This window comes from Pristiophorus japonicus, chromosome 10, assembly GCF_044704955.1.
Source record: "Pristiophorus japonicus isolate sPriJap1 chromosome 10, sPriJap1.hap1, whole genome shotgun sequence".
Taxonomy (NCBI): Eukaryota; Metazoa; Chordata; class Chondrichthyes; family Pristiophoridae; genus Pristiophorus; species Pristiophorus japonicus.
In genome coordinates, this window is record NC_091986.1 from 205,151,789 (window position 1) to 205,177,144 (window position 25,356).

Sequence of the window (25,356 nt, forward strand, 5' to 3'; positions counted from 1 at the left end):
CCTCTGCTCTCTCTCTCCCCCTCTACCTCTCCCCCCCCTCCTCTCCCCCCCCTCCCCCTCCTCTCTCCTCCCCTCTCCCTGGGGGCTCCTCCTCTCCTCCCCCCTCCTCTCCCCCCCCTCCCCCTCCTCCTCCCCCCCCTCCCCTCCCCTCTCTCCCCCTCTATCTCTCCTCTCTCCCCCCCTCTCTCTCTCCCTCTCCCCCCCTCTCTCCCCTCCTCCCCCCTCTCTCTCTCCCCCTCCACCCCCCCCTCCCCTCTCCCTCCCCCTCCCCCTCCCTCTCTCTCTCTCTCCCCCTCTCCCTCTCTCTCTCTCCCCCCCTCCCCTCCCCTCTCTCCCCTCCTCCCCTCCCCTCTCTCCCCCCCCTCCCCTCCCCTCTCTCCCCCTCCCCTCCCCCTCTCTCTCTTCCCCCCTCCCCCTCCCCTCTCTCTCTCTCCCCCCCTCCCCCCTCCTCTCTCTCCCCCCCTCCCCCTCCCCTCTCTCTCTCTCTCTCCCCCCCCTCTCTCTCCTCCCCTCTCTCTCTCTCCCTCCCCTCCCCCCTCTCTCCTCCTCCCCCCTCCCCCCTCTCTCCTCCTCCCCCCTCCCCCCTCTCTCCTCCTCCCCCCCCGCCCCCCCTCCTCTCTCTCGCTCCCCCCCTCCCTCTTTCTCCCTCCCCTCCCTCTCTCCGCCCTCTCTCTCTTCCTCCCCCTCCCCTCTCTCCGCCCTCTCTCTCTTCCTCCCCCTCCCTCTCTCCGCCCTCTCTCTCTTCCTCCCCTCTCCCCTCCTCCTCTCTCCCCTCCCTCCACTCCCCCCCCTCTCTCCTCCTCCCCCTCTCTCCTCCTCCCTCCCCGCCCCCCCTCCTCTCTCCGCTCCCCCCCCGCCCCCCCTCCTCTCTCTCCGCTCCCCCCCCCGCCCCCCCTCCTCTCTCTCGCTCCCCCCCTCTCCCTCTCCCCCACTCCCTCTCTCTCTTCCTCCCCCTCCCTCTCTCCGCCCTCTCTCTCTTCCTCCCCCCTCCCTCTCTCCGCCCTCTCTCTCTCCCCCCCTCTCTCTCTGCCCTCTCTCTCTCCCCCCTCTCTCTGCCCTCTCTCTTCTCCCCCCTCTCTCTCTCTCTCCCCCCTCCTCTCCCCTCCCCCTCTCTCTCCCCCCCCCCCTCTCTCCCCCCCTCCTCCCCCCCTCTCTCCCTCCCCCTCTCTCCCCCCTCTCTTCCCCCCCCCTCTCTCCCCCCCCTCTCTCTCTCTCTCCCCCCCCTCTCTCTCTCTCTCTCTCTCTCTCTCTCCCCTCCCCCTCTCTCTCTCTCCCTCTCCCCCCCCTCTCTCTCTCTCCCTCTCCCCCCCCTCTCTCTCTCTCCCTCTCCCCCCCCTCTCTCTCTCTCCCTCTCCCCCCCCCTCTCTCTCTCTCCCTCTCCCCCCCCCTCTCTCTCTCTCTCCCCCCCCTCTCTCTCTCCCCTCTCCCCCCCCTCTCTCTCCCCCCCCCCTCTCTCTCTCTCCCTCTCCCCCCCCTCTCTCTCTCTCTCTCCCCCCCTCTCTCTCTCTCTCTCTCTCCCCCTCTCCCCCCTCTCTCTCTCTCCCCCCCCTCTCTCTCTCTCCCTCCCCTCTCTCTCTCTCCCTCCCCTCTCTCTCTCCCTCCCCTCTCTCTCTCTCCCTCCCCCTCTCTCTCTCTCCCTCCCCTCTCTCTCTCTCCCTCCCCTCTCTCTCTCTCCCTCCCCTCTCTCTCTCTCCCTCCCCTCTCTCTCTCTCCCTCCCCCTCTCTCTCTCTCCCTCCCCTCTCTCTCTCTCCCTCCCCTCTCTCTCTCTCCCTCCTCTCTCCCTCCCCTCTCTCCCCCCTCTCTCTCTCTCTCTCTCTCTCTCCCCCCTCTCTCTCTCTCTCTCTTCCCCCACCCCTCCCCCTCTTCCTCCCCCCCACCCCTCCCCAACGCGACCCAACCCAACGCCACCTACCTGCAAATCTGGTGCTGGGGACGGGCCCTGCCCGAAGTCTCGGGCCGGCCCGTTCAGCCTTCGGTCCCGAAAGGCCTGCCTGAAGCACTTTCACACAGGTAGGAAGATGGTTTATTTAATCTTTTCTTTGCTTATAAATGTTTATTCAGGTTGGATTTATTTGTATAATATATGTCTAAGTATAAATAAGGATTTATTATAGAATTTAATGACTTCCCTTCCCCCCCACCTCGTTCTGGACGCCTAATTTGTAACCTGCGCCTGATTTTTTAATGTGTAGAACAAGTTTTTTCAGTTCTACAAAAATCTTCACTGGCGCCATTCTACTTTAGTTTGGAGTACATTTTCACTGTGGAAACTTTCAAATCAGGCGTCAGTGGACGGACACGCCCCCTTTTGAAGAAAAAATTCTGTTCCAAAGTAGAACTGTTCTACCTGACTAGAACTGCAGAAAAAAAAATGGAGAACTGCGATTTCTAAGATAGTCCGTTCTCCACCAGTTGCTCCTAAAACTCAGGCGCAAATCATGTGGAAACTTGGGCCCATAGTAGCAGAAGATTCGTAAGTCCGAAACTCCTATTATTATGAATGAGAAACACCCCAAAACACACAAACACTACATAAAACATTAAAAAAAAACACCTCACATAAATACACTAATAGAAATTAAAGTTGTTAGACATGTTTATTAAGAAAAAAAATTTACCGACTTTTAAAAAAAGTTTTAATTCTGGTTAAAAATAAATGTAATGAATTGGGTAGGGTTTTTAAAAATAATGTGTTTTATTAATATTATTTTTTATGTTTTAAGTGTGTTTTAAAACTCTTACGCCTGTAAAAGTAGGCAATGCGTCTGCTTTTATCAGGCGCAATAGTTTTGAGGACATTTGCTGGGCAAGATAGGAGTAAATCCCGCAACCTTGCCTGTGCAAATGTTCTCGCTCTCCGATCTGCTTGACAGATCGGAAAAGCCGGTTTTAAGCACATACGCATTGCTCGCTGAAAACCGGCTTTTCCGATGCCTTCCCGGGTCCGTAGAAACATCGTACGGGCTCGGAAGGCTGGGATTCCTGCCCCATTGTTTGAGGAGGTATTGAGTATTCCGGCAATCACTTCTTTTTTTAATGGTGCAAACTTTCATTTTTGGCACAATGTCTGGTGATTTTGTTTAAATTCAGGTTCCCAGAGGTACCACCACTCTCAGTTGAAAATAAAAAGGCATACACATGCAAGTTTGTGAGCGCTTATACCTTGCTGCCACACACCTGTGGCTCATAGTCCTACCTGCTTTGCAAGTCGTTAAGGTTTAGTTCTGCGATATAATGGGTGGCCGAAGAGACGGTGACAATTCGACTGTTGCAGTCGTGGCTCCCCGACTGCCTCAGGATGTCCAGGAGAAGATGGGTCAGCATGAAGTGCGCGAGGTAGTTCACGCCAAAGTGCTCCTCAAATCCGTCCGCAGTGCTTCTCTGGGGCACCAGCATCACTGCCGCTGAAATTGAAAGCGGAACCATTTTTAGGCGAGAAAAGTACAGTGGTGGGCATGTCTTAGTCAGACCAGCTGCGAAAAAATGGGCGGGCGGCGGAGCAGAGGGCAGGGCTCGGAGTGTGGGTCGGTTCCAGCATGATGCACAAAACCAGTCCACTTGTGATCTACATATACAAGCGGAGAGGAATTTTCCAGGGTATTTTTTTCTCTTGTTGGCTGGGTTTTTCTGCCTCGCCCAGGAAATTGCATGGCTGGGGGGGGGGGGGGGGTGGTAGGAAGTGTCAAGTCATGATGCTCCAGCCACCATGAGTGTGGGGCAGGCATGGTAGACCACCTGATCTTTTCCTGCCCGTCATTTCCGTATGTTCATAGCCAATGCTCCTTGTAATTTTTTTGGGGTGCACGGCCGCTTTAAGTTCAAATATTTACGCATGCACGTTTTTTTCCATTTAAAAGCCAACGGGAAGCCTGTGCGGGACCTCCAGACCACTGTGCAGTCACACAGCTTTACAGAAACATTGTTCGTATGTCTTCACATTCAGGTGCGAATGAAAAATGGAATTATTCAGTGGGGCAGTTATGTGTTTTCTGGTGCGTTTGGGGTAAGAGGAACAGATAGTAGGGTCAATGGTTTATAAAAGGGGAAAGCAAGGGGATTGTACACATTAGTGATACAATGGATAGGAAGTTTGAGAATACCGTCACTCATGTGTGTCACTCTGGAAAGCAGTAGTAATTGTAGTAACAACTTAATGACCTTCAACTATAGGGATCAAGGTAGCAAGACAATTGTGGGATTTCTTGAAATGTTTCGATGTTAATGATATGAGTATTAAAATTAAAATGCTGGAATTACAGACTTCTGCTTCAGTGTGACTGTTATCTCTGCGACCTGGTTGGATAATTGTAATCGATCAGAAATGCATTCGAATGGCTACATGGGAATCTGTAAGGATAGGCCGGATTACGAAGAATAGAGTGTTCCTTTAGGATACAACTGCAATTGAAAGGGATAATATTGGTCAGCAGGAGGGGGTGAAGTAGTTTGGGTAGAGCGTAGGGTTGGTCCACAGTTGATCCTTGGCACATACTATAGGCCTCTGAAGCAACAGCGTTCTAATACACCGTGCGCACCGTGGCTGCAGTGTGTACCATCTACAAGATGCATCGCAGCAACTCACCAAGGCTTCTTCGGTAGCACCTCCCAAACCCGCGACCTCTACCACCTAGAAGGACAAGGGCAGCGGGCGATTGGGAACACCACCACCTGCAAGTTCCCCTCCAAGTCACACACCCTCCTGACTTGGAAAAATGTTGCCGTTCCATCATCGTCGCTGGGTCAAAATCCTGGAACTGCTTCCCGAACAGCACTGTGGGAGCACTTTCACCACACAGACTGCAGCGGTTAAAGGCGGTGGCTCACCACCACCATCTTGAGGGCATTTAAGGAATGGGCAATAAGTGCTGGCCTTGCACATTCCAAGAATGAATAAACAAAAACGCTAGTGCAAGACAGGGAACTCTGTGAGCAAATCAGAATAATAGCAGAACAGTGCAGCATTATAGGGGACTCTAGCTATCCTTTCATTAATAGATCTAAAATGGAGCAGCTAAGTATACAATGGGCTTCTGATTCACTATCGCCCATTTATCTCCACTGCCCAAGACAAATTTCAACCCCCGTAGCCAGTTTTGATCCTTGCACATGGTGAAGGGTTTTGAGTCTCTGGAGAGGATACACAAATGGAAGAGAGACTAGATGATACCAAATCTTACAGCTGCAAATTGTGAGGATAAGTTCCAAGAATTTGGGTTACTTTTGAGAAATGCAGGCATAGAGAGGATACGAGTAGATTGGGCCTATGCTCTCTCAAATTTAGAAGAATGAGAGGTGATCACATTGAAACATATAAGATTCTGAGGGGGATTGACAGGGTAGATGCTGAGAGGTTGTTTCCCCTGGCTGGAGAGTCTAAGACTAGAGGGCATAGTCTCAGAATAAGGGGTCGGCCATTTAAGACTGAGATGAGGAGGAGTTTCTTCACTCAGAGGGTGGTGAATCTTTGGAATTCTCTACCCCAAAGGGCTGTGACTGCTTAATTGTTGAATATATTCAAGTCTGAGATTGATAGATTTTTGGAGTCTAGAAGAATCAAGGGATATGGGGATCGGACGGGAAAATGAAGTTGAGGTCGAAGATCTGTCAGGACCTTATTGAATGGCAGAGAAGGCTTAAGGGCCCGTATGGCCTGCTTCTGCTCCCAATTCTTATGTTCTTATATGATTGAAATTTTCAAATGAGAAAGGGATTGGATATAGTCCAATTAGATAAGTTATTTGAAAAGGATAGGAAGGGTAGGACTTGAGGTCATACCTAGGCTACGAGGTTAGATACAGAAAGTATTTCCATTCATAGTCGTTCCACTGTGGTTCAAACTGCTGAGACACCGTCAGTATAAGAACATAAGAATTAGGAGAATCTGCTCCCCATTCAATAAGATCATGGCTGATCTTCTACCCCACTTTGCTGCATTATCCCCATATACCTTGATTCCCTTAATATTCAAAAATCTATAGATCTCTGTCTTGAATATACTGAGATAGAAAATTTCCAAGATTCACCACCCTCTGAGTGAAGAAATTTCATCTCATCACAGTCCTAAATGGCCGATCCCTTATTCTGAGACTGTGACCCCTGGTTCTAAACTCCCCAGCCAGAGGAAACATCCTCCCTGCATCTACCCTGTCAAGCCCTGTAGGAATGTTGCATGTTTCAATGAGATCACTTCTCATTCTTCTAAACTCGAAAGAATATAGATCTAGTCTACTCATTCTCTCCTCACAGGACAATATCCCCCCATCCCCAGAATCAGTTTGGTGAACGTTCGTTGCACTCTCTCTATGGCAAGTATACCCTTCCTTAGGTAAGAAAACCAAAACTGCACACAATACTCCAGGTATGGTCTCATATGAGAGTGGAGTCACTAGAGTCCTTTAAGAAGGTACTTGGAAAGTATTGGACAGAACTGCATATTTCCAGTTATGAAGATAAGTTGCTAGTTACTTGTGATTCTGATGAGTCATCGGCAGTCATGGCCTATTGGGCTACATTACTTGAGGGAGTCAGAGAGCAATTTGCTGGCATTTCCCCTAAATTAACTACAGCTTTTTTGTGGTACGTTTTGCATCTTTTCCAGGAGATAGTATGGTTAGGGAGTGGGTGAATAGCATGTGAGGTTATACCACTGACTGGAAAGGAGTAGGCTCGATGGGGCTGATGGTATTTTTGTACCTTCTTTTCATATGCTTATATAATGCAAAAATGATTTGTGCATATGTGGGTGTAAGAATACAACATTTTTGCTGTAAATTTGCTACAAATTGGCCAAACTTAAGAGCTTGACCAAATTTAATGACCCAGCATGCTTTTGGAAGCCAAGAGACTGACTCCTGTGGGAACTCTGTAGAACTGTCGAAGCAGCAAATTGTTTTTACAGATAAGGAGTAACCGACCTTGGATGGGAACGGACTGTTCAGCTGTCACAAGGAAAAAAAACAAGACCATCTATAGACAGTTATGTATTTGAGGCAACTGAAATAAAACATAAAACATTTAATTAACTGACTGTTGATAAAAAGAAATTAAGAAACCAACTAGTATAGCTCGGAACATGCACGCAGTGGGCAACTTACCAAGTTTTGAGGTATAAATAGTGCTGCGAAAAGACATTCGGGGCTGCAGTCGCGAAGGCAATCTGATAATTGCCAGTTAAAATCGTACATCTAGTATTCATCGAACTGACCACTCTCTGGTGCTAGTACGTATGTGGTCTTTGCTTATCATAACTTGATTTTAAAGTAAGGGAATAATCCTGTGTATAATCAAGGGGGTATTATATGCAACAGTTTTGTGTGAACTTGCTTGTCAATTCTTGCTGATTTTAAGTAAAAAGAAGTTTTTCACTCATTCATTGTGTTGTTCTGTCCTACGGGTCTGAACTCTATAAACTGTTGGACGGGGTGAGGGGTTATTTCTGCACATCCTACAGTGGGTGAACATGAAATGGCTCTGCACACCCACAAATGAACTCAAAACAAGCTTGCATGCACACGTGCGAGCAGGACATGGCTTCACTCTCATATCTATGAACACAAAATAGATCTGTTCGTAAATGGGCTTGTTTTTTGTGAATGTGGTGATCAGAAACAGACTTTTAGTGTTAGCTTTCTACCGTGTTTCCTACAACAGCGATTACACTTCAAAAGTACTTCATTGGCTGTAAAGCGCTTTAGGATATCCTGAGGTCATGAAAGGCGCTATATAAATGCAAGTCTTTCTTTCTTTTCCCTTCTTATTACTCAACAAAGCTAGATTTTCCAGCTCCAAACTGGTCAGGTGATTGCTTGGGAGTCAATACAGCCTCCAGCTGAACTGAAAGAAAACAAAGAACTATTGATCGGACTTCTGGAACACAGAACTGATGAGGCATTGCGCAGGTCTGGCTGGAAGAGAAAGGAAGAAACATAGACATAGAAAATAGATGCAGGAGTAATCCACTCGGCCCTTCGAGCCTGCACCACCATTCAATAAGATCATGGCTGATCATTCACCTCAGTACCCCATTCCTGCTTTCTCTTCATACCCCTTGATCCCTTTAGCCGTAAGGGTCACATCTAACTCCCTTTTGAATATATCTAATGAACTGGCCTCTACAACTTTCTGTGGTAGAGCATTCCACAGGTTCACAATTCTCTGAGTGAAGAAGTTCCTCCTCATCTTGGTCCTAAATGGCCTACCCCTTATCCTTAGACGGTGACCCTTGGTTCTGGACTTTCCCAACATCGGGAATATTCTTCCTAACCCTAACCCTGTCTAATCCAGTCAGAATTTTATATGTTTCTACGAAATCCCCTCTCATTCTTCTAAATTCTAGTGAATATAAGCCCAGTCGATGCAGTCTTTCTTCATATGTCAGTCCTGCCATCCTGGGAATCAGCCTGGTGAACCTTCGCTGCACTCCCTCAATAGCAAGAATATCCTTCCTCAGATTAGAAGACCAAAACTGTACACAATATTCAAGGTGTGGCCTCACCAAGGCCCTGTACAACTGCAGTAAGACATCCCTGCTCCTATACTCAAATCCTCTCACTATGAAGTCCAACATGCCATTTGCCTTCTTCATCGTCTCTTGTACCTTTCAATGACTGATGTACCATGACACCCAGGTCTCGTTGCACCTCCCCTTTTCCTAATCTGTCACCATTCAGATAATATTCTGCCTTTGTGTTTTTGCCCCCAAAATGGATAACCTCACATTTATCCACATTATACTGCATCTGCCATGCATTTGCCCACTCACCTAACCTGTCCAAGTCACCATGCAGCCTCTTAGCATCCTCCTCACAGCACACACTGCCACCCAGCTTAGTGTCATCTGGAGATATTACATTCAGTTCCTTCGTCTAAATCATTGATGTATATTGTAAAAAGCTGGGGTCCCAGCACTGAACCTTGCGGTAACGCACCAGTCACTGCCTGCCATTCTGAAAAGGACCCGTATATTCCTACTCTTTGCTTCCTGTCTGCCAACCAGTTTTCTATCCACGTCAATACATTATCCCCAATACAATGTGCTTCAATTTTGCACACTAATCTCTTGTGTGGGACCTTGTCAAAAGCCTTTTCAAAGTCCAAATACACCACATCCACTGGTTCTCCCTTGTCCACTCTACTAACTACATCCTCAAAAAATTCTAGAAGATTTGTCAAGCATGATTTCCCCTTCATAAATCCATGCTGACTTGGACCGATCCCGTCACTGCTTTCCAAATGCGCTGCTATTTCATCTTTAATAATTGATTCCAACATTTTCCCCACTTCCGATGTCAGGGTAACTGGTCGATAGTTCCCTGTTTTCTCCCTCCCTCCTTTTTTAAAAAGTGGGGTTACATTAACTACCCTCCAATCCATAGGAACTGATCCAGAGTCTGTAGAATGTTGGAAAATGACCACCAATGCATCCACTATTTCTGGGGCCACTTCCTTAAGTACTCTGGGGTGCAGACTATCAGGCCCTGGGGATTTATCGGCCTTCAATCCCATCAATTTCCATAACACAATTTCCTGACTAATAAGGATTTCCTTCAGTTCCTCCTTCTCGCTAGACCCTCGGTCCCCTAGTATTTCCGGAAGGTGATTTGTGTCTTCCTTAGTGAAGACAGAACCGAAGTATTTGTTCAATTGGTCTGCCATTTCTTTGTTCCCCATTATAAATTCACCTGATTCTGACTGCAAGGGACCTACGTTTGTCTTTACTAATCTTTTTCTCTTCACATATCTATAGAAGCTTTTGCAGTCAGTTTTTATGTTCCCTGCAAACTTACTCTCATACTCTATTTTCCACCTCCTAATTAAACTCTTTGTCCTCCTCTGCTGAATTCTAAAAGACTCCCAGTTCTCAGGTTTGCTGCTTTTGCTAGCCAATTTCTATGCCTCTTCCTTGGATTTAACACTATCCCTAATTTTCCTTGTTAGCCACGGTTGAGCCACCTTCCCCGTTTTATTTTTACGCCAGACAGGGATGTACAATTGTTAAATGTCTGCCATTGCCTATCCATCATCAATCCTTTAAGTATCATTTGCCAGTCTATCCTAGCCAATTCACGTCTCATACCATCAAAGTTACCTTTCTTTAAGTTCAGGACCCTAGTCTCTGCATTAACTGTGTCACTCTCCAGCTTAATGAAGAATTCTACCATATTATGGTCACTCTTCCCCAAGGGGCCTCGCACAACAAGATTGCTAATTAATCCTTTCTCATTACACAACACCCAGTCGAGGATGGCCAGCGCTCTAGTTGGTTCCTTGACATATTGGTCTAGAAAACCATCTCTTATACACTCCAGGAAATCCTCCTCCACCGTATTGCTACCAGTTTGGTCAGCCCAATCTATATGTAGATTAAAGTCACCCATGATAACTGATGTACCTTTATTGCACGCATCCCTAATTTCCTGTTTGATGCCATCCCCAACCTCACTGCTACTGTTTGGTGGTCTGTACACAACTCCCACTAGCGTTTTCTGCCCTTTGGTGTTCCGCAGCTCTACCCAGGTGGTGACAAGTGCTTCCTCATAGGGTCTGAGAATCACCTGGGTCATTCACCTTCCAACAGTGTGGAAGTCAGCTGAAGAGTGACAATGGTAGAGGCCTTCGTTCTCTCTCCACATACCTCTCAAGCCCTGATGCTTTGAAATGTAGAAACTGGGGTTGGCGCTTGGGGCGGAAGCAAACTGTCCTACTTTGCCACCTTGGGATTCTTGCCTCGGGGGCACTGCTTAACTTTAGCACATTCCAACTACAACACAATGGTTGAGAGTGATGTCTCCCAGTTGTGAATTGCATAGAACTCACAAAATTGAAATTGAAAAGAAAAATAATTTACCGATAAATAAATGCCGTTCCATGAACAATTGTATGCATCACAAAAAGGATTTCATGGACAGCGTGTGGCTTAACAGTTTGCACAATATTGGTTGCTGTCAGGACATTTAGCAATTCAAACTGATGGAATGGATGCGAATTAAATAGAGCAATCTGTTCCGTTATAAATTAGCAATCAGTCAGGGTATTCAACAAGACTGGTTGTTTCAATAGCTTACAAAGTGTGTATGCCTGCCTTGTGGACCAAGTGTCTCCTGCTCACTCCTGTCATTTCTTTCTATTCTTTTTCCTATCCAGTTCAATTAGCTAGAAATGATTCTGTTACATATACAAATATTAAAATGAATAAATACATAGAATTTTACAGCACAGAAACAGGCCATTCATACATAGGATTACATACATAGAATATACGGCACAGAAACAGACCATTCGGCCCAACCAGTCCATGTCGGTGTTTATGCTCCACTCGAGCCTCCTCCCATTTTTCCTCATCTAAATCTATCAGCATAACCCTCTATTCCCTTCGCCCTCATATGCTTGTCTAGCCTCCCCTCGATACTATTCACTTCAACCTCTCCCAGTGGTTGTGAGCTCCACATTCTCACCACTCTTTGGGTAAAGAATTTTCTTCTGAATTCTCTATTGGATCTGTTGATGACGATCTTATATTGATGGCCTCTCGTTATGCTCTTCCCCACAAGTGGAAACATTCTCTCTGTATCCACTCTATCAAAATATTCGGCCCAACATGTCCATGCTCCACAGAGCCTCCTCCCACCTTACTTTATCTCACCCAATAAATTCTTCTATTCCTTCCTCCCTCATTTACTTGTCTAGCGTCCCCTTAAATATTGCTCTGCTATTCACCTCAACCACTTTATATGGTAGCAAGTTCCACATTTTGACCACTCTCTGAGTAAAGGTTTCTTCTGAATTCTTTATCGAATTTATTAGTGACTACCTTATATTTATGGCCTCTAGCTTTGGACTCACCGACAAATGGAAACATCTTCACTACGTCTACCCTATCGAACCCCTTCACAATTTAAAAACCTCTAACAGGTCACCTTTCAATCTTCTGTCTTCTAGAGAAGAGAGTCCCAGCCTCTCCAGTCTTTCCTGATAGTTGTACCCTCTCAGTTCTAGCATCATCCTTATCAATCTTTTTTGCATTTTCTCCCATGGCTCTCTGCTTTATTGTAATACGGGCACCAGAACTGTGCACAATACCCTAACGGGGGGAAATTGAGTTGTGCCCCTTTTGGGAGCGGTAACAGCCGCGGGGCAGGAGCTCCTGGGTCAGGCGCCGAAGTCCCGCCCCGCCTGCCATATTGGGGTTACCGCCCGAGAGAAAATCGAGCGAAAAATAATGCGCTCCACTTTCTCTCTGGGGCGCAAAGGGGACGGAAGCAGAGGAAGCAGGACTCAGCGCCACTCGCTGGGGAGCATAGCGCTGCCACGTAGAAGGGGCCCTCCCCTTCATTAAAAGGGAGGGCCAAGCTGTAGACTCTGTGGATCCCTACCTGGACCACCGGGGAGCGGGTTGCCGTGGCACCAGTGGAGTGCCGGGCTGCCAGATCGCGGCACGGACCCCACGTTCAAGGATAAAACGGGTCGCGGTACGCAGGTTGGCCGATTTATTTTCCACCGTCCTTTTAACTAGCACCCCTCGAGCGACCTGCAGCCTGGTACGCACCCCCTGAAACTGCCGCTGTCATCGCCCGGCGCAGGTTCAGGGAAAACTGCCATGGAATTTAGCAGCGCTCATTTGCGCACCGTTAGCGCCCCCCTGGGGTGCTAACAGGAAGCGCAGACGACCCCGATTTCTCCCCCGAAAGGTGCTCTAACCAAATAATGTTATCTCTCCCAATAGGATGAGTGCTGCTCAAAGCAGCATCAAGCCATACCAATTAAAAGTTCCAGATTCAATCGCAAGTCTGCTGAGTTCGTTGATCAGCTAGTTGAGTTAGGCCTGTGATTTGAGAGATCCAGTTGGCCTTGTGACCCAGACTGGCAAGGGCAAAAAAAAAAAATTAGCCATTCCAGTCATTCCCAGAACTGAGAGGATATAGGTATCAGGAAAGGCTGAAGAGGCTGGGGCTCTTTTCACTAGAAAAGAGAAGACTGAGGGCATTTTTTAAATTGTGAAGGGGTTCGATAAGGTAGACATAGAGAAGATGTTTCCACTTGTGGTGGAGTCCAAAACTAGAGGCCGTAAACATAAGATAGTCACGAATAAATTCAATAAGGAATTCAGGAGAAACTTCGTGGTGAGAATGTGCAATTCGCTACCAGCTGGAGTAGGTGAAGCGAATGGCATAGTTGCATTTAAGGACACGCTAGATAAGCACGAGTGAGAAAGCAATAGAAGGATGTGCTGGTAGTGTCTACTGTGGCTCAGTGGGAAGCATACCCACCACTGAGTCAGAAGGTTGTGGGTTCAAGTCCCACTTCAGAAACTTGAGCACATAAATCTAGTCTGGCACTCTAGTGCAATGCTGAGGGAGTGCTGCACTGTCGGGGGTGCTATCTTTTGGATGTGATGTTAAATCGAGGCCCTGTCTGCTCTCTCAGGTGGACATAAAAGGTCCCGTGGCACTATTTCGAAGAAGAGCAGAGGAGTTATCCCCGGTGTCCTGGCCAATATTTATCCCTCAATCAACATAACAAAAACAGATTATCTGGTCATTATCACATTGCTGTCTGTGGGAGTTTGCTTCGTGCAAGCTGGCTGCCGTGTTTCCCACATTACAGCAGTGACTACACTCCAAAAGTACTTCATTGGCTGTAAAGCACTTAGAGATGTCTGGTGGTCAAGAAAGGCACTATATAAATATAAGTCTTTCTTTCTGTAGGATTTCATGAAGAGGCTCATGTGGAGCATAAATGCGGCATAGATCAGTTGGGCCGAATAGTCTGTTTCTGTGCTGTACACTCTATGTAACCCTGCTGGAAAGCATTGCAGGTATGAATGCAGAGAGAGGGTAGGATTGGGCTCAGCTGTGAATAGCCAACACTCGCTACCTAAGCTCGCACGTGAAGAATAACCTCTTGCGTGAGGCAAGAGACAGCTCCCACTGTCCATGGACATTCAGGAGAGGAAGCAGGGAGAGTGAATGCTTCAAAGCAAAACTTAAATATTGTTGGTTGAAACAATTGTATAACTTTCTTTTTAACACTTTTCCATTTTTGAGATACCACGACCACTGAGTCAAGGCTGACACTCAAATCTTTCTATACAACCATTTGATTTTGGCTACTCTGGTAAACAATGAAGGTACAGCAGAAACAGTAATTTCTATCATTTATCTGGTGGTAGATATTTTGAGTGTCATACAGTTCTTTCCAGGAAATCTAATGCAATCCAATGTTCTGGGGATCACAAGATTGTACTTTATTGTAACTGAAGATCATTTTTAGAAAATTTTATATATAAAAAAAAAACAACCTGATAGCTTCCTATAGCTAACAGAAATAGCTTATACAGTAGGCAAAAAAACAGAAAGTGCTGGAAATACTCAGCAGGTGAGTATTTGGAGAGAGAAACAAAATTAACATTGCAGGTTGATGACCTTTCATCAGAACTGGAAAAAGTTTGAGATCAAACAGGTTTTAAGTAAGTATTGAGTTGAACAATTTCAGATCATAACCTCTGCTCCCATTTTTCCGGACAGCAGCTGTTGGTAATAATTCTGCTGTTGCCATTTGCACCTCCTCTAGACCCATCTTTTATTTCTTTACTTGTCCCATTACCATCCCCTTTCGCACCATCATCCCTTTTGTCTCTTAATCTCTCCTGCCTTCCACTCTATCACAGACCTTCCCTTTTCTTTCCTTCCCTCTCCCTTGCTTAAAATTGGTTGCATCTCTAACTTTTTCATAGACCCCAGACTCTGCTTCTCTCTCCACAGATGCTGCCCGACCTGCTGAGTATTTCCACCATTTTAGATTTTTATTTCAGATTTCCAGCATCCACAGTAATTTGCTTTTGCATACAGTAGGCTATATGCTTCAGATCATGCTATTCAATGGAATAAATAATTTGTTGAGCATAGCCCTGGGTGGATTTTTTTTTTACTTAAGTAAAGTGCCAGAGTACAATAATTCAGGAAACTATCAATGGTGTAAAAAAAGAGGGAAGGTATGATAAATCCTAAAGTAGAGATAAGCTGATGGCAAGTTGGGTTTTTAAGAAACTGATGCTTTGAGGAAAGAATAATTTACTCACCATAGGTGTAAGTAAGTCTCAATTCTTGAATTAAGCTCTCCTTAACATGTCAGTGACAGCATTTGTCATGTGCCTGCCCCTTTAAGGGTCCCTTGCATTTTTCCAGCTTATGTTTTTCCCCTCGTTGTGCCAAAACTCAAGACTTTTTTTCTTCAGGTGAAGCATAACAATATTTCACACAAGGACTACTTGTCTCTTCTTCAGCTCCTTGTTAGGTATTTAAAGCGTGTTTGTTTTGTAGAGTTTTCACCTTCCCATCTATATATTGGCCATACGACCATTATTATGCCCCAACATCTTTCAATGGAGAACATAGGATACACGGTACAGAAACTGGCCATTTGGCCCAACCAGTTCATGCTCCTCTCGCGCCTCATCCCGTCTTTCCTCATCTAAATCTATCAGTATAACCCTCTGTTCCCTTCTCCCTCATATGCTTGTCCAGCCTCCCCTTAAATGCATCCATACTATTCGCTTCAACCACTCCCTGTGGTAGCGAGTTCCACTTTCTCACCACGCTCTGGGTAAAGAAGTTTCTTCTGAATTCCCTATTGGATTTCTTGGTGACTATCTTGTATTGATGGTCTCTAGTTTTGCTCTTCCCCACAAGTGGAAACAGTCTCTCTATGCCAGAAATAGTCTTCCTGTGTAATGAAACAAGGGAGAATATGGTTCAGAAGAAGGAGGTAATATTACACAACCTGCAAAGGAATCCAAAGACTGGTGTGCTGCACAATTTGGGCTCTCAGCAGGGTTGCTTCTTGCACTGAAGTTACAACCAGGAAGGCTTCCTGATCTACACTATTTCTAGCTGATACTCCGGTGGAAGGAAAAAGTTTGGCAGCTAAGTTTGTGGACCTGTTATACATTGCTCAGTTTACCTTTAAGACACAGCAGCAGCCCTTTGCAATCCAATACCCGTGGTAATTATGTTCCCTACGCAGTACTAAACCTATGCAGAAAATGCTTGAATAATATTTAAATCAGAGTCAGAAGGTCGTGGATTCATGTCCGACTCCAAAGACTTGAGCACAAAATCTATGCTGACACTTCAGTGCAGTACTGAGGGAGTGCTGCACTGTTGGGGGTGCTGTCTTTCAGATGAGATGTTAAACAGTTTGCCCTCTCAGACAGACGTGAGAATACTGGTCCAACATCTTGAACAGCGTCAGTTGAGGCTCAGTGGGTTGCACACTTGCCCGAGTCAAATGGTTGTGGGTTCAAGTCCCATGCCAGGGACTTGTGCACATTAATCTAGACTGACACTCCAATGCAGTGCTGAAGGAGTGCCGCAATGTCGGAGATGCCGTCTTTCAGATGAGATGTTAACAGTCTGCCCTCTTGGATGGACGTCAAAGATCCCACAGCACTATTTAGAAGAGGAGCGGGGGAATTCTCCCAGCTGTCCTGACCAACATTCATCCCTCAACAAACATCACTAAAAAACAAATGATCTGGTTAGTTATCTCATTGCTTGTGGCAGCCTGCTGTATGCAACATTGGCAGCCACATTTCCTACATTACTACAGTGACTACACTTCAAAAGTCCTTCATTGGCTGTAAAGCGCTTTGGGAGTGCTTGAGGTTAGGAAAGGTGCTATATAAATGTAAGTCTTCCTTTCTTTTTAAGTACATAAGAAACCAGAAGAGCAGTTTGCATTCATCACATAAAGCCTACGTCAGGATTGACACTGCAATTCACATTTTACTCTGTGTATCAGAGTAACCAATCTGACACAGTGATAGTGAAAATTACCTTGGTGTTCGGAGTGTCAAAAATGAAAGTGATGTGGGACATAATTCAATAAGATTTTGGAGCAGATTAACCCGACTGAGGAATTGAAGACAAATTCACTATAAATTAAAACTGGGATGGGATAATGAAGACAAGCTGACTGTGGTTATTAGACAGTGCTGAAAATGATTGGTAATGCCTCTTAATTTCTCATTGTAAATTGAATTTACAACATTTTTCTGCACAGCTAACAGTAACAATCATTTTACACCAGGGACTGCTATGAAACAAACACGATTTGGGCATGGCGAGAAGGTAATCGACCGACTGGTGCCTGAGCTGCAAAATGAGGACATTTATTGAAGCTACACGTGTCGTCTCTCAAAACGATCAAACCGTAACGAGCCGCAGTTCAAAGGTCACCAGCTTGCCGATCTCCAGACAGGCTGGGGACGAGAGTCCCATGCTGTGCCCAATGACTTCACTTAAAGGATGGCAGATTGTTGGGCCAAGAGATACAAGGTAGATGTATACATTGAGTGCTTGTGAGGGTATCAGAAGCTGTGAAGCCAGCATGATGGAAATAGCTATTTCTACCTTTATTTTACATGATATTAGAGTAAGCGATTTTTTTGGGGGGGAGGGGGGGGGGGGGAAGAAACTGTTTCCTGGGGGGTGAGGGAAGGCAGTGCTGAGATTCCAACTGTTCTGTGACAAGACTGTTAGCTGGTCGGTAGGTGGCCAATACAATTAACTGCGTGCGACCACAGTTACACATCGTATTCATGTCTGTCCTAAATAGGGTTTCTTTGTTTGTCAATGCATATAGAGCCACGCAAAATGAATCAACTGTTTGTTTCAATTTGGCTCCTCTTTGATACTATTCTCTGTGAATTCCTCTTAGTGAGGTCTGTTCAAAATGTAATCTCCTATTGGGCTCAATATTCCCCAGTAATCTGCGCCGCTTTTTTTGGCCTAAATTAAAATATCCAAGTTTCCCCAAAGATTGTGTCGAAGCGTAACTCAGTTAGTTCTGATTTTTTTAGGTTTGTTTTTTTTTTCCTCATGAGGTGTAAACTGATGTCTGCGCCAGTTTTTCACATTTAAGCCAGTTTGGCCAACTTACATTTTTCCTAGAACGACGTATGTGACCACTCCCAAAAAACCATCTGGACACTTAAGAAAAACCAGCGCACATTAAAAAATCGGCGCAGAAAGACGCCATTGTTTCTGGCAAAGTTTTGGAGGGAGTCAAGAACACATTAAATATGCACCATGAAGCTTAATTTTTTTCAAATTTAAAATGCAATTCTTTAATTTGGGATTTTTTTTCAAAGTGCCACACCGCCACCGAAGGTCTCCAAACCGGGCTCGAGGGTCGGAGCATCGGCCGGCAGAATAGATCCCCCTCGACCGGACACAGGGGCTCGGTTTCAAAAAAAGACCAGGGGGTTGAGGTTGTGTGGGAGCTGAACTGAAGGGATGACAACCCTTACACTGTGCAGCATCAAAAGAAGTCCTGGGAGGGGGCAGGTGTGGAAGCTGAACTGAAGGGATGAGATTATGCATGATTACATTATGCAGCAGCATCAAAAGAAGTCCCGGGGGGTGATGGGGGATGTTTGCCGAGCTCGGGCAAGAGAGCGATTCTACCGGCCGGCTCTCGAGCCTGGTGAGAAGACGTTCGGTCGGTGGTGGGGTAGTACTTGGTATAAAATCTAAAATTAAAGAATTGCATCAGACTTCGTTGCCCCAAATGTCCTCATTCGAATGCCTAGCTTCCCGTTCCAAGTAGGCCTATTGCGCATGCACAGACTTGGGTGTGGTCCATACAAGGGCATCGACCTTGGGGAGAAAGAGAACAAAGCTTGTCCTGCTTTTTTAAGCTTCTTGCAGAGCTACAATTTAATCATGGGGGCAACACTGTTAATGCCGTACCTCGTGCAAGCCTTCTGCATGATGGTGCTGTGGAGGAGACGCTTAATTCGACGTCTTCGTATGAGGAACCTCAGAGCACGTAGGATGATGGGCAGAAGGACTTATCCACGTCGGGTATATCGAGACAGGCGTTCAGACCTGCACCTGAGTGAGGCAGACTGTGTGAGAAGGCTGCGTTTCTGCAAAGAAGTTGTAACTGAGATCTGTGAGTTAGTAAAAGCAGACCTGCAACCTAGAAGCGTCAGGAGGACTGCTTTGTCAGTTGAAGTGAAGGTTATAGCTGCATTTTCATTCCATGCATCTGGATCATTCTAGGCCACAACTGGGGATGTGTGCATCATTTCTCAACATGCAACACATATCTGCATTCGGGAGGTGACTGCTGCACTATATGCCCAGAGGAATGACTACATAAAGTTTCCCATGAACTCCCAGGCAATGCGTGAAAGGGCTGTGGGCATCTCCAGGATTGCTGGCTTCCCAAAGGTACAGGGCAGCATTGATTGTTCCCACATCGCCTTGCGAGCATCTTTGGAGGATTCCGAGATGTACAGGAACAGAAAAGGCTTCCACTCCATTAATGTGCAGCTCGTGTGTGACGACCCGCATCGCATCATGTCAGACAACATGTCACACGTTGCGACGCGCAGCATAATAGAGAGGACCATTGGCATCTTGAAACAGCGTTTCCGATGCCTGGAGCATTCCGGAGGCTACTTGCAATACTCTTCTGAGATTGTCGGTCAGTTCACTATTGTGTGCTGCATGCTGGGTAACTTCGCCATCATGAGGTAGCAGCAGCTGGTAGCAGAAGATCCGCCTGAGGTGAGAGTGGCTGATTATGAGGAGGAAGATGCAGATGATGAGGAGGAGGAGGACGAGGAGAATGAGGAAGCCATGCAACTAACTGAACCTGGAGCACGACGGCGGAGGAGGGCGGGCCGTCATGTCTCTTTAACGATTGCTCGAGCTTTGCGCCAGCCGCTCATCCGTGAACGCTTTGCTGCCTGAAGGCTCAGCGGTAACTATTCCAAATGGACCATGTTCACTGTTTGAACCTGTTCCGTAATGTTGTATTGTGTTAATGGAACAAATGATGGAAATGATTCTTCCTTACTTCAAAAAGTTGTGTTAATAATGGAAATGATTCAGTTATAATTAAAATATATTTTATTCAAAAGTTTAACAAACACTTGTTTGTACTTAACTTAAATAAAAATATTCTTGTATCAAACTTTAAAGTTTTCAGTTAAGATCACTTACAAACTTTTAAACTTGTAAATTTATATAACTTACAAAAAACTTTTCATTTGAGAGCAGTTTCAACAGTAACAACAATAATAATAACAACAACAGCAAAGAAAGGCTGCACCCATCTTTCCTCCACCTTATTCTAAGACTGCCCGCTGTGCTTGGTCTTGGTGACTCCACCCCTGATCACATAAGGTCAATGCTCTCTGCACTCATTGCCATCATCTGAACCAGATCTGTTAGAATCTGCATCTTAGGAGAGCGCTGTCGAGCTCTCCTTCTCCTCCTGATCCTGGGTGTTGCTCGTTGCATCCCACTGGGACCCGCAGCTTCGGACGGTGGGGCCCTGGGTGTACCTCGCTGCATCCCACTGGAATCCCCAGCCCCAGACTGTGAAACCATGGAGTGTCCCACCAACACTTGTACCACTCAGGAAAGGGCCTGGCACCTCAATGGGCGGCACCAGCATCTCCTCCAGAGTGAGTACAATAGTGGGAGCTTCATCCCTCACCTCCCCCTCACCCCCATGCTCTTGGTCTGGAAGGTGGGATTGGAAGATGCTCTCCTCTTCAGGCTCGTCCGCGTCTGAATCTTCTTCTGCATCGGCTTCGGCCTCATCAGGGTTGGCCTCAAGTTCTGCAAAATATAACAGAACAGGCAAATGGTTAGCAGCAGAGGAGGGGTCAGGGTGGGTGGTATGAGTAGGCTCACACAGTGCAGGCAGAAGACTCATTTAAAGGGTCACGATGAATGATTGCACATTGCATCAACCAAAGCGTAGCTGATGGAGACATCCCCATGAACCGAAGCGTGGCTAGCCCGTGCAGTACTTAACATTTAGCAAAACCAGACTGTGGAATTTGCAGGACCTACCCTCTCCCTCGAGTGTGGGCCCAGCTTGTGCAATGGTGGTTGCTTTTCTTCAGGCAGGACCCATCAAAGCAGTGATCCTGTCTTCCAAGGGTGTCAGTGGGTGCAGATTTGCCGGGCCTCCTCCTGTTCGAGTTCTTTCCTGTTTGTTGTGGGCCACCTTCCTCTGCAAAGATGAAAATATAACTTTTTAAGAGAGGGTGTCTTTCTGTTGGGTGGGACATACAGATGGTCACATTTACAATTGTAATTCCATTGAATAAATGAAAACATTACTTACACTAACTACTTGACCAAGGTCCTGCCACTTCTTTTTGCACTGGCCTCCAGACCTCGGGGTGGTCACTATTGTACAGTAATATTCTGCAAGTTGGTTCCAGCGTTTCTTCATTTCTTTTGGTGAAACTTTTATGTGACCTCTGCTGGTGCTCAGCTCGTGCCATCTGGTAACTAGTGCCTGCACTTCATCCTGTAAGAAATTCTTGGTCTTTGAGCCGCGTTGCATCTTGTATCGCAGCTCCGATTTTTCCAATGAGAATTAAAGTTCTCACGCACAACTGGCTCTTTAAAAATGGCCGAATGCAGACCGGGAGCTGTACTGGGCATGAGCGCCCATAACAGTCACGTCAAAAACGTCCTTTTATCTTCCGCGCATGCGCAGAAGAGGGGGCATCGTTTTTTGGCGCAGACATTAGGCTCCACCCCCCGAAGCTAAAGGACAGGCTGCGGGGCGCCAAATTCAAAAAATAGAACGGGGAAACTTGCGCGTTATTTTTTTTTGAAGTAGTCGGGGACAAAATAAAACAGGCGGAACTCTGGCAATATGCTCAAAAGTGGCATTGGGGAAAATTGAGCCGTGTGTGTTGAAAACCATTCTTAGGAAGGTATGAGTATCAGTGGGGTGATACGAGTCATGTGTTTGGGTTATTTTACCTTTTAGCTCTAGGTCTTTTAGGCTTCCATGTTTCAGTGTATTCTCACAGGTGAGCCTGTGCTCCCTATATTGCAGAGTGTTCCCACCTTCTCTGATAGCTAAGTAAAATTTGAAGCATGCACGAGCAATCAACAGGGAATTCTTTCAGAATGATTTCAGCCGCTGGTTCTATCCCATGCTAATGGCTACCAGAGGTCCAGACACAGCATGTCAGTGGCTCGGGTCCAGGCGGTAGCTGGAAGGAGCGAGGTCCACTGTGACCTTGACAGCCACAGGCATTGCTGCCAACGCCCTGGCTGGAGGCTCAAGTTGTGGCTGTGGCAAATGACATCGCTTGGTGACATCCTCCTTTGTGAAACGAAGGAGCCCGAGACATTGCTCCTTAGTGAAGATCAGGTTGGAAAGGGCTCCCTTGGAGACCCCCTGTGGGTATGGCCTCCAACGGACCAGGGACTACAAAATGCTGTGGTACAGAGGGATCTGGGGGTCCTTGTGCATGAAAAACAAAAAGTTAGTATACAGGTACAGCAAGTAATCAGGAAGGCAAATGGAATGTTATTGCAAGAGGGACAGAGTATAAAAGCAGAGAAGTCCTTCTACAACTGTACAGGGTATTGATGATGCCACACCTGGAGTACTGCGTACAGTTTTGGTCTCCGTATTTAAGGAAGGATAGACTTGCTGTGGAGGCTGTTCAGAGAAGGTTCACTAGGTTGATTCCATAGATGACGGGATTGACTTATGAAGATAGGCTGAGAAGGTTGGGCCTATACTCATTGGAGTTCAGAAGAATGAGAGGTGATCTTATCGTAACATATAAGATAATGAGAGGGCTCGACAAGTTGGATGCAGAGAGGATATTTCCACTCACAGGGGAAACTAAAACTAGGGGGCATAGTCTCAGAATAAGGGGCCACCCATTTAAAACTGAGATAAGGAGAAATTTCTTCTCTCAGAGAGTTGTGAATCTGTGGAATTCTCTAGCCCAGAGAGCTGTGGAGGCCGGGTTATTGAATATATTTAAGGCAGAGATGGACAGATTTTTGAGTGATAATGGAGTAAAGGGTTATGGGGAGCGGGCAGGGAAGTGGAGCTGAGTCCATGATCAGATCAGCCATGATCTTATTGAATGGCAGAGCGGGCTCGAGGGGGTCAAATGGCCTACTCCTGCTCCTATTTCTTGTGTTCTTATGCGCAGTGGCCTCCTCCTCCCTCTTGGCCAAGGTACTCGCATAGGTCCTCCAATACTACCAGACCACCCATGACTGCAGTGAAACTGTTTAGAAAGCAGCTAGAAACAGTATCAGCAGAACCTTCTGCTCAGAAGTTAGAGGTCAGTTAAAGAAAGAGAGAAACAAAGAGGGTGAGAAAGAAAGAGAGAAAGACAAGAAAGAGAGAAAGAGAGAGAAAGAGAGAAAGAAAGAGAGTAAGAAGGAAAGAAGGAAAGAGAGAAAGAGAGAGAAAAAGAAACAGAAAAAGAGCGAGAGAGAAAGAGTGAAAGAAAGTAAAAGAGAAATGGAAAGAGAGAAAGAAGGAAGAGAAAGAGAGAAAGAAGAACGAACTTGCATTTATATAGTGCCTTTCATGACCACAGGATGACCCAAAGCTCTTTGCAATGAAGTATATTTTTTGATGTCCAAATGTGGGACCTTTATTTCAACAGTTTAATTACTGTTGATCATACTGTGTCAAGTGCCTACAGAGCAGCCCAATCCAAAATGGCGGACGGTGCACTTCCGATGCGTGATGCCACGCGCCATATTGGATACTTAGGCGCCAACGAATCTCTACATCAATGTTAACATATACCACAATTCATTTTATTATGCGATGGTTCTTTTCCCTTTTCTCACCAGCGACAGAAATTAACTGTCTGAACTCATCTTTGTCAGAAGGTCCAGAAAGACTCCCTTTGAAAGCTAAAGACAGACAAGCTGCTTTGAAAAAGATAAATTCAGTACCTTCAAAGCAGTGAGTGGAACCGAGTAGAATTTAAATACGTGCCTGTTGTTTTCATAAGGGACTGCCAAGCAAACAGATGTAGGAACGTCACACAGCATGTTTACATCTGAATTGAATGGCTTCCCGAACATTTTTTCAGACGAACTTACTTTATTCCTACAACAAAACTGCCTCTAATTTGATTCGAACCAGGCAACTTGCTCCGAGGCCACAGGAAGGCGATGTGTGGGAAATGGAAAAATATTACATTAGCCCAATAGGAGGTGGGACTGAGGCACACGGTTAGGAACATAGGAACATAGGAACAGGGGTAGGCCATTCAGCCTCTCGAGTCTGTTGTGCCATTCAGTTAGATCATGGCTGATCTGTATCTTAACACCATCTGCCCGCCTTGGTTCTGTAACCTTTAATACCCATCCCTAACAAAAATCTGTCAATCTCAGTTTGGAAATTTTCAATTGACCTCCAACCTCAACAGCTTTTTGAGGCATAGAGTTCTAGATTTCCACTACCCTTAAACGGTCTATCTCCCATTTTAAGGTTCTGCCCCCTTGTTCTGGACTCCCCCGCCAGAGGGAATAGTTTATTTACCCTATCAACTCCTTCAAGTTAGAAGACATTTTCTCTATTTTATACTTGATGAGCAAGTACTTGGCGTTGACAATGGGCACCCAAAATTCCACATCGTTATCCGCCCTCCTCCTGGTGAACACTCGCAGTCATAAAAGAAAAAACATAAATGTTGGGGTTGGTCATAAATTTGGTAAAGATTTAGATTTACAACAAAATGACCCTTTTCTTTGAAGAAGCAAGAAATAAACATCATGCCAAATCATAGACCAAAATGCCTCATTTTTGTCAGTTGAATTTCTTTATATTGTATATAGTTGACACGTGGTAGTGATGATTCTGTCCATTAACTTCATCTTCCCATCCAACCATTCAAGAATCAACTTGGATGTGAAGATGTAGTTGATGGGAGAATACTGGTACAATACCTTGAACAGTGTCAGCTGTTGCTCAGTGGGTAGCACACTCGCCTCTGAGTCAGAAGGTTGTGGGTTCAAGTCCCACTCCAGAGACTTGAGCACATCAATCTAGGCTGAGGGAGTGCTGCATTGTCGGGGGTGCCATCCTTCGGATGAGATGTTTAACTGTGGCCCCGTCTGCTTTCTCAGGTGGCTGTGAAAGATCCCATGACAATATTTTGCAGTTATCCCTCAATCAACCTAACAAATACAAATTATAAGAACTAGGAGCAAGAGAAAGCCATTTGGCCCTTCGAGCCTGCTCCACCATTCAATGAGATCATGGCTGATCTTATCATGGACTCAACTCCACTTCCCACCCCTCCCCCCGCTCCTCATATCCCTTATCATTCAAAAATCTATCTAACTCCACCTTAAATATATTCAAAGACCCAGCCTCCATAGCTCTCTGTGATAGAGAATTCCAAAGTTTCATGACCCTCAGAGAAGAAATTCCTCCTCATTTCTGTTTTAAATGGGCGACCTCTTATTTTGAAACTATGCCCCCTAGTTCTAGATTCCCCCATGAAGGGAAACATCCTCTCTGCATCTACCCTGTCA

The 25,356-nt window shown here is 46.1% G+C and overlaps 1 protein-coding gene across 4 annotated transcripts in view; it reads right to left on the reverse strand.

The window, feature by feature from the left end:
• dhrsx (dehydrogenase/reductase (SDR family) X-linked) overlaps positions 1-25,356 on the reverse strand; it is a 319,469-nt gene that overhangs the window by 106,081 nt on the left and 188,032 nt on the right. For all 4 annotated transcript variants that reach the window (XR_011595705.1, XM_070892525.1, XM_070892524.1 and 1 more), the window contains exon 5: positions 3,198-3,405. Coding sequence is in view for 3 of the 4 variants with exons in the window: in XM_070892525.1 (XP_070748626.1) it covers positions 3,198-3,405 (208 nt within the window). In the remaining variant the exon portion in view is untranslated. The remainder of the gene's footprint in view (positions 1-3,197; positions 3,406-25,356) is intronic.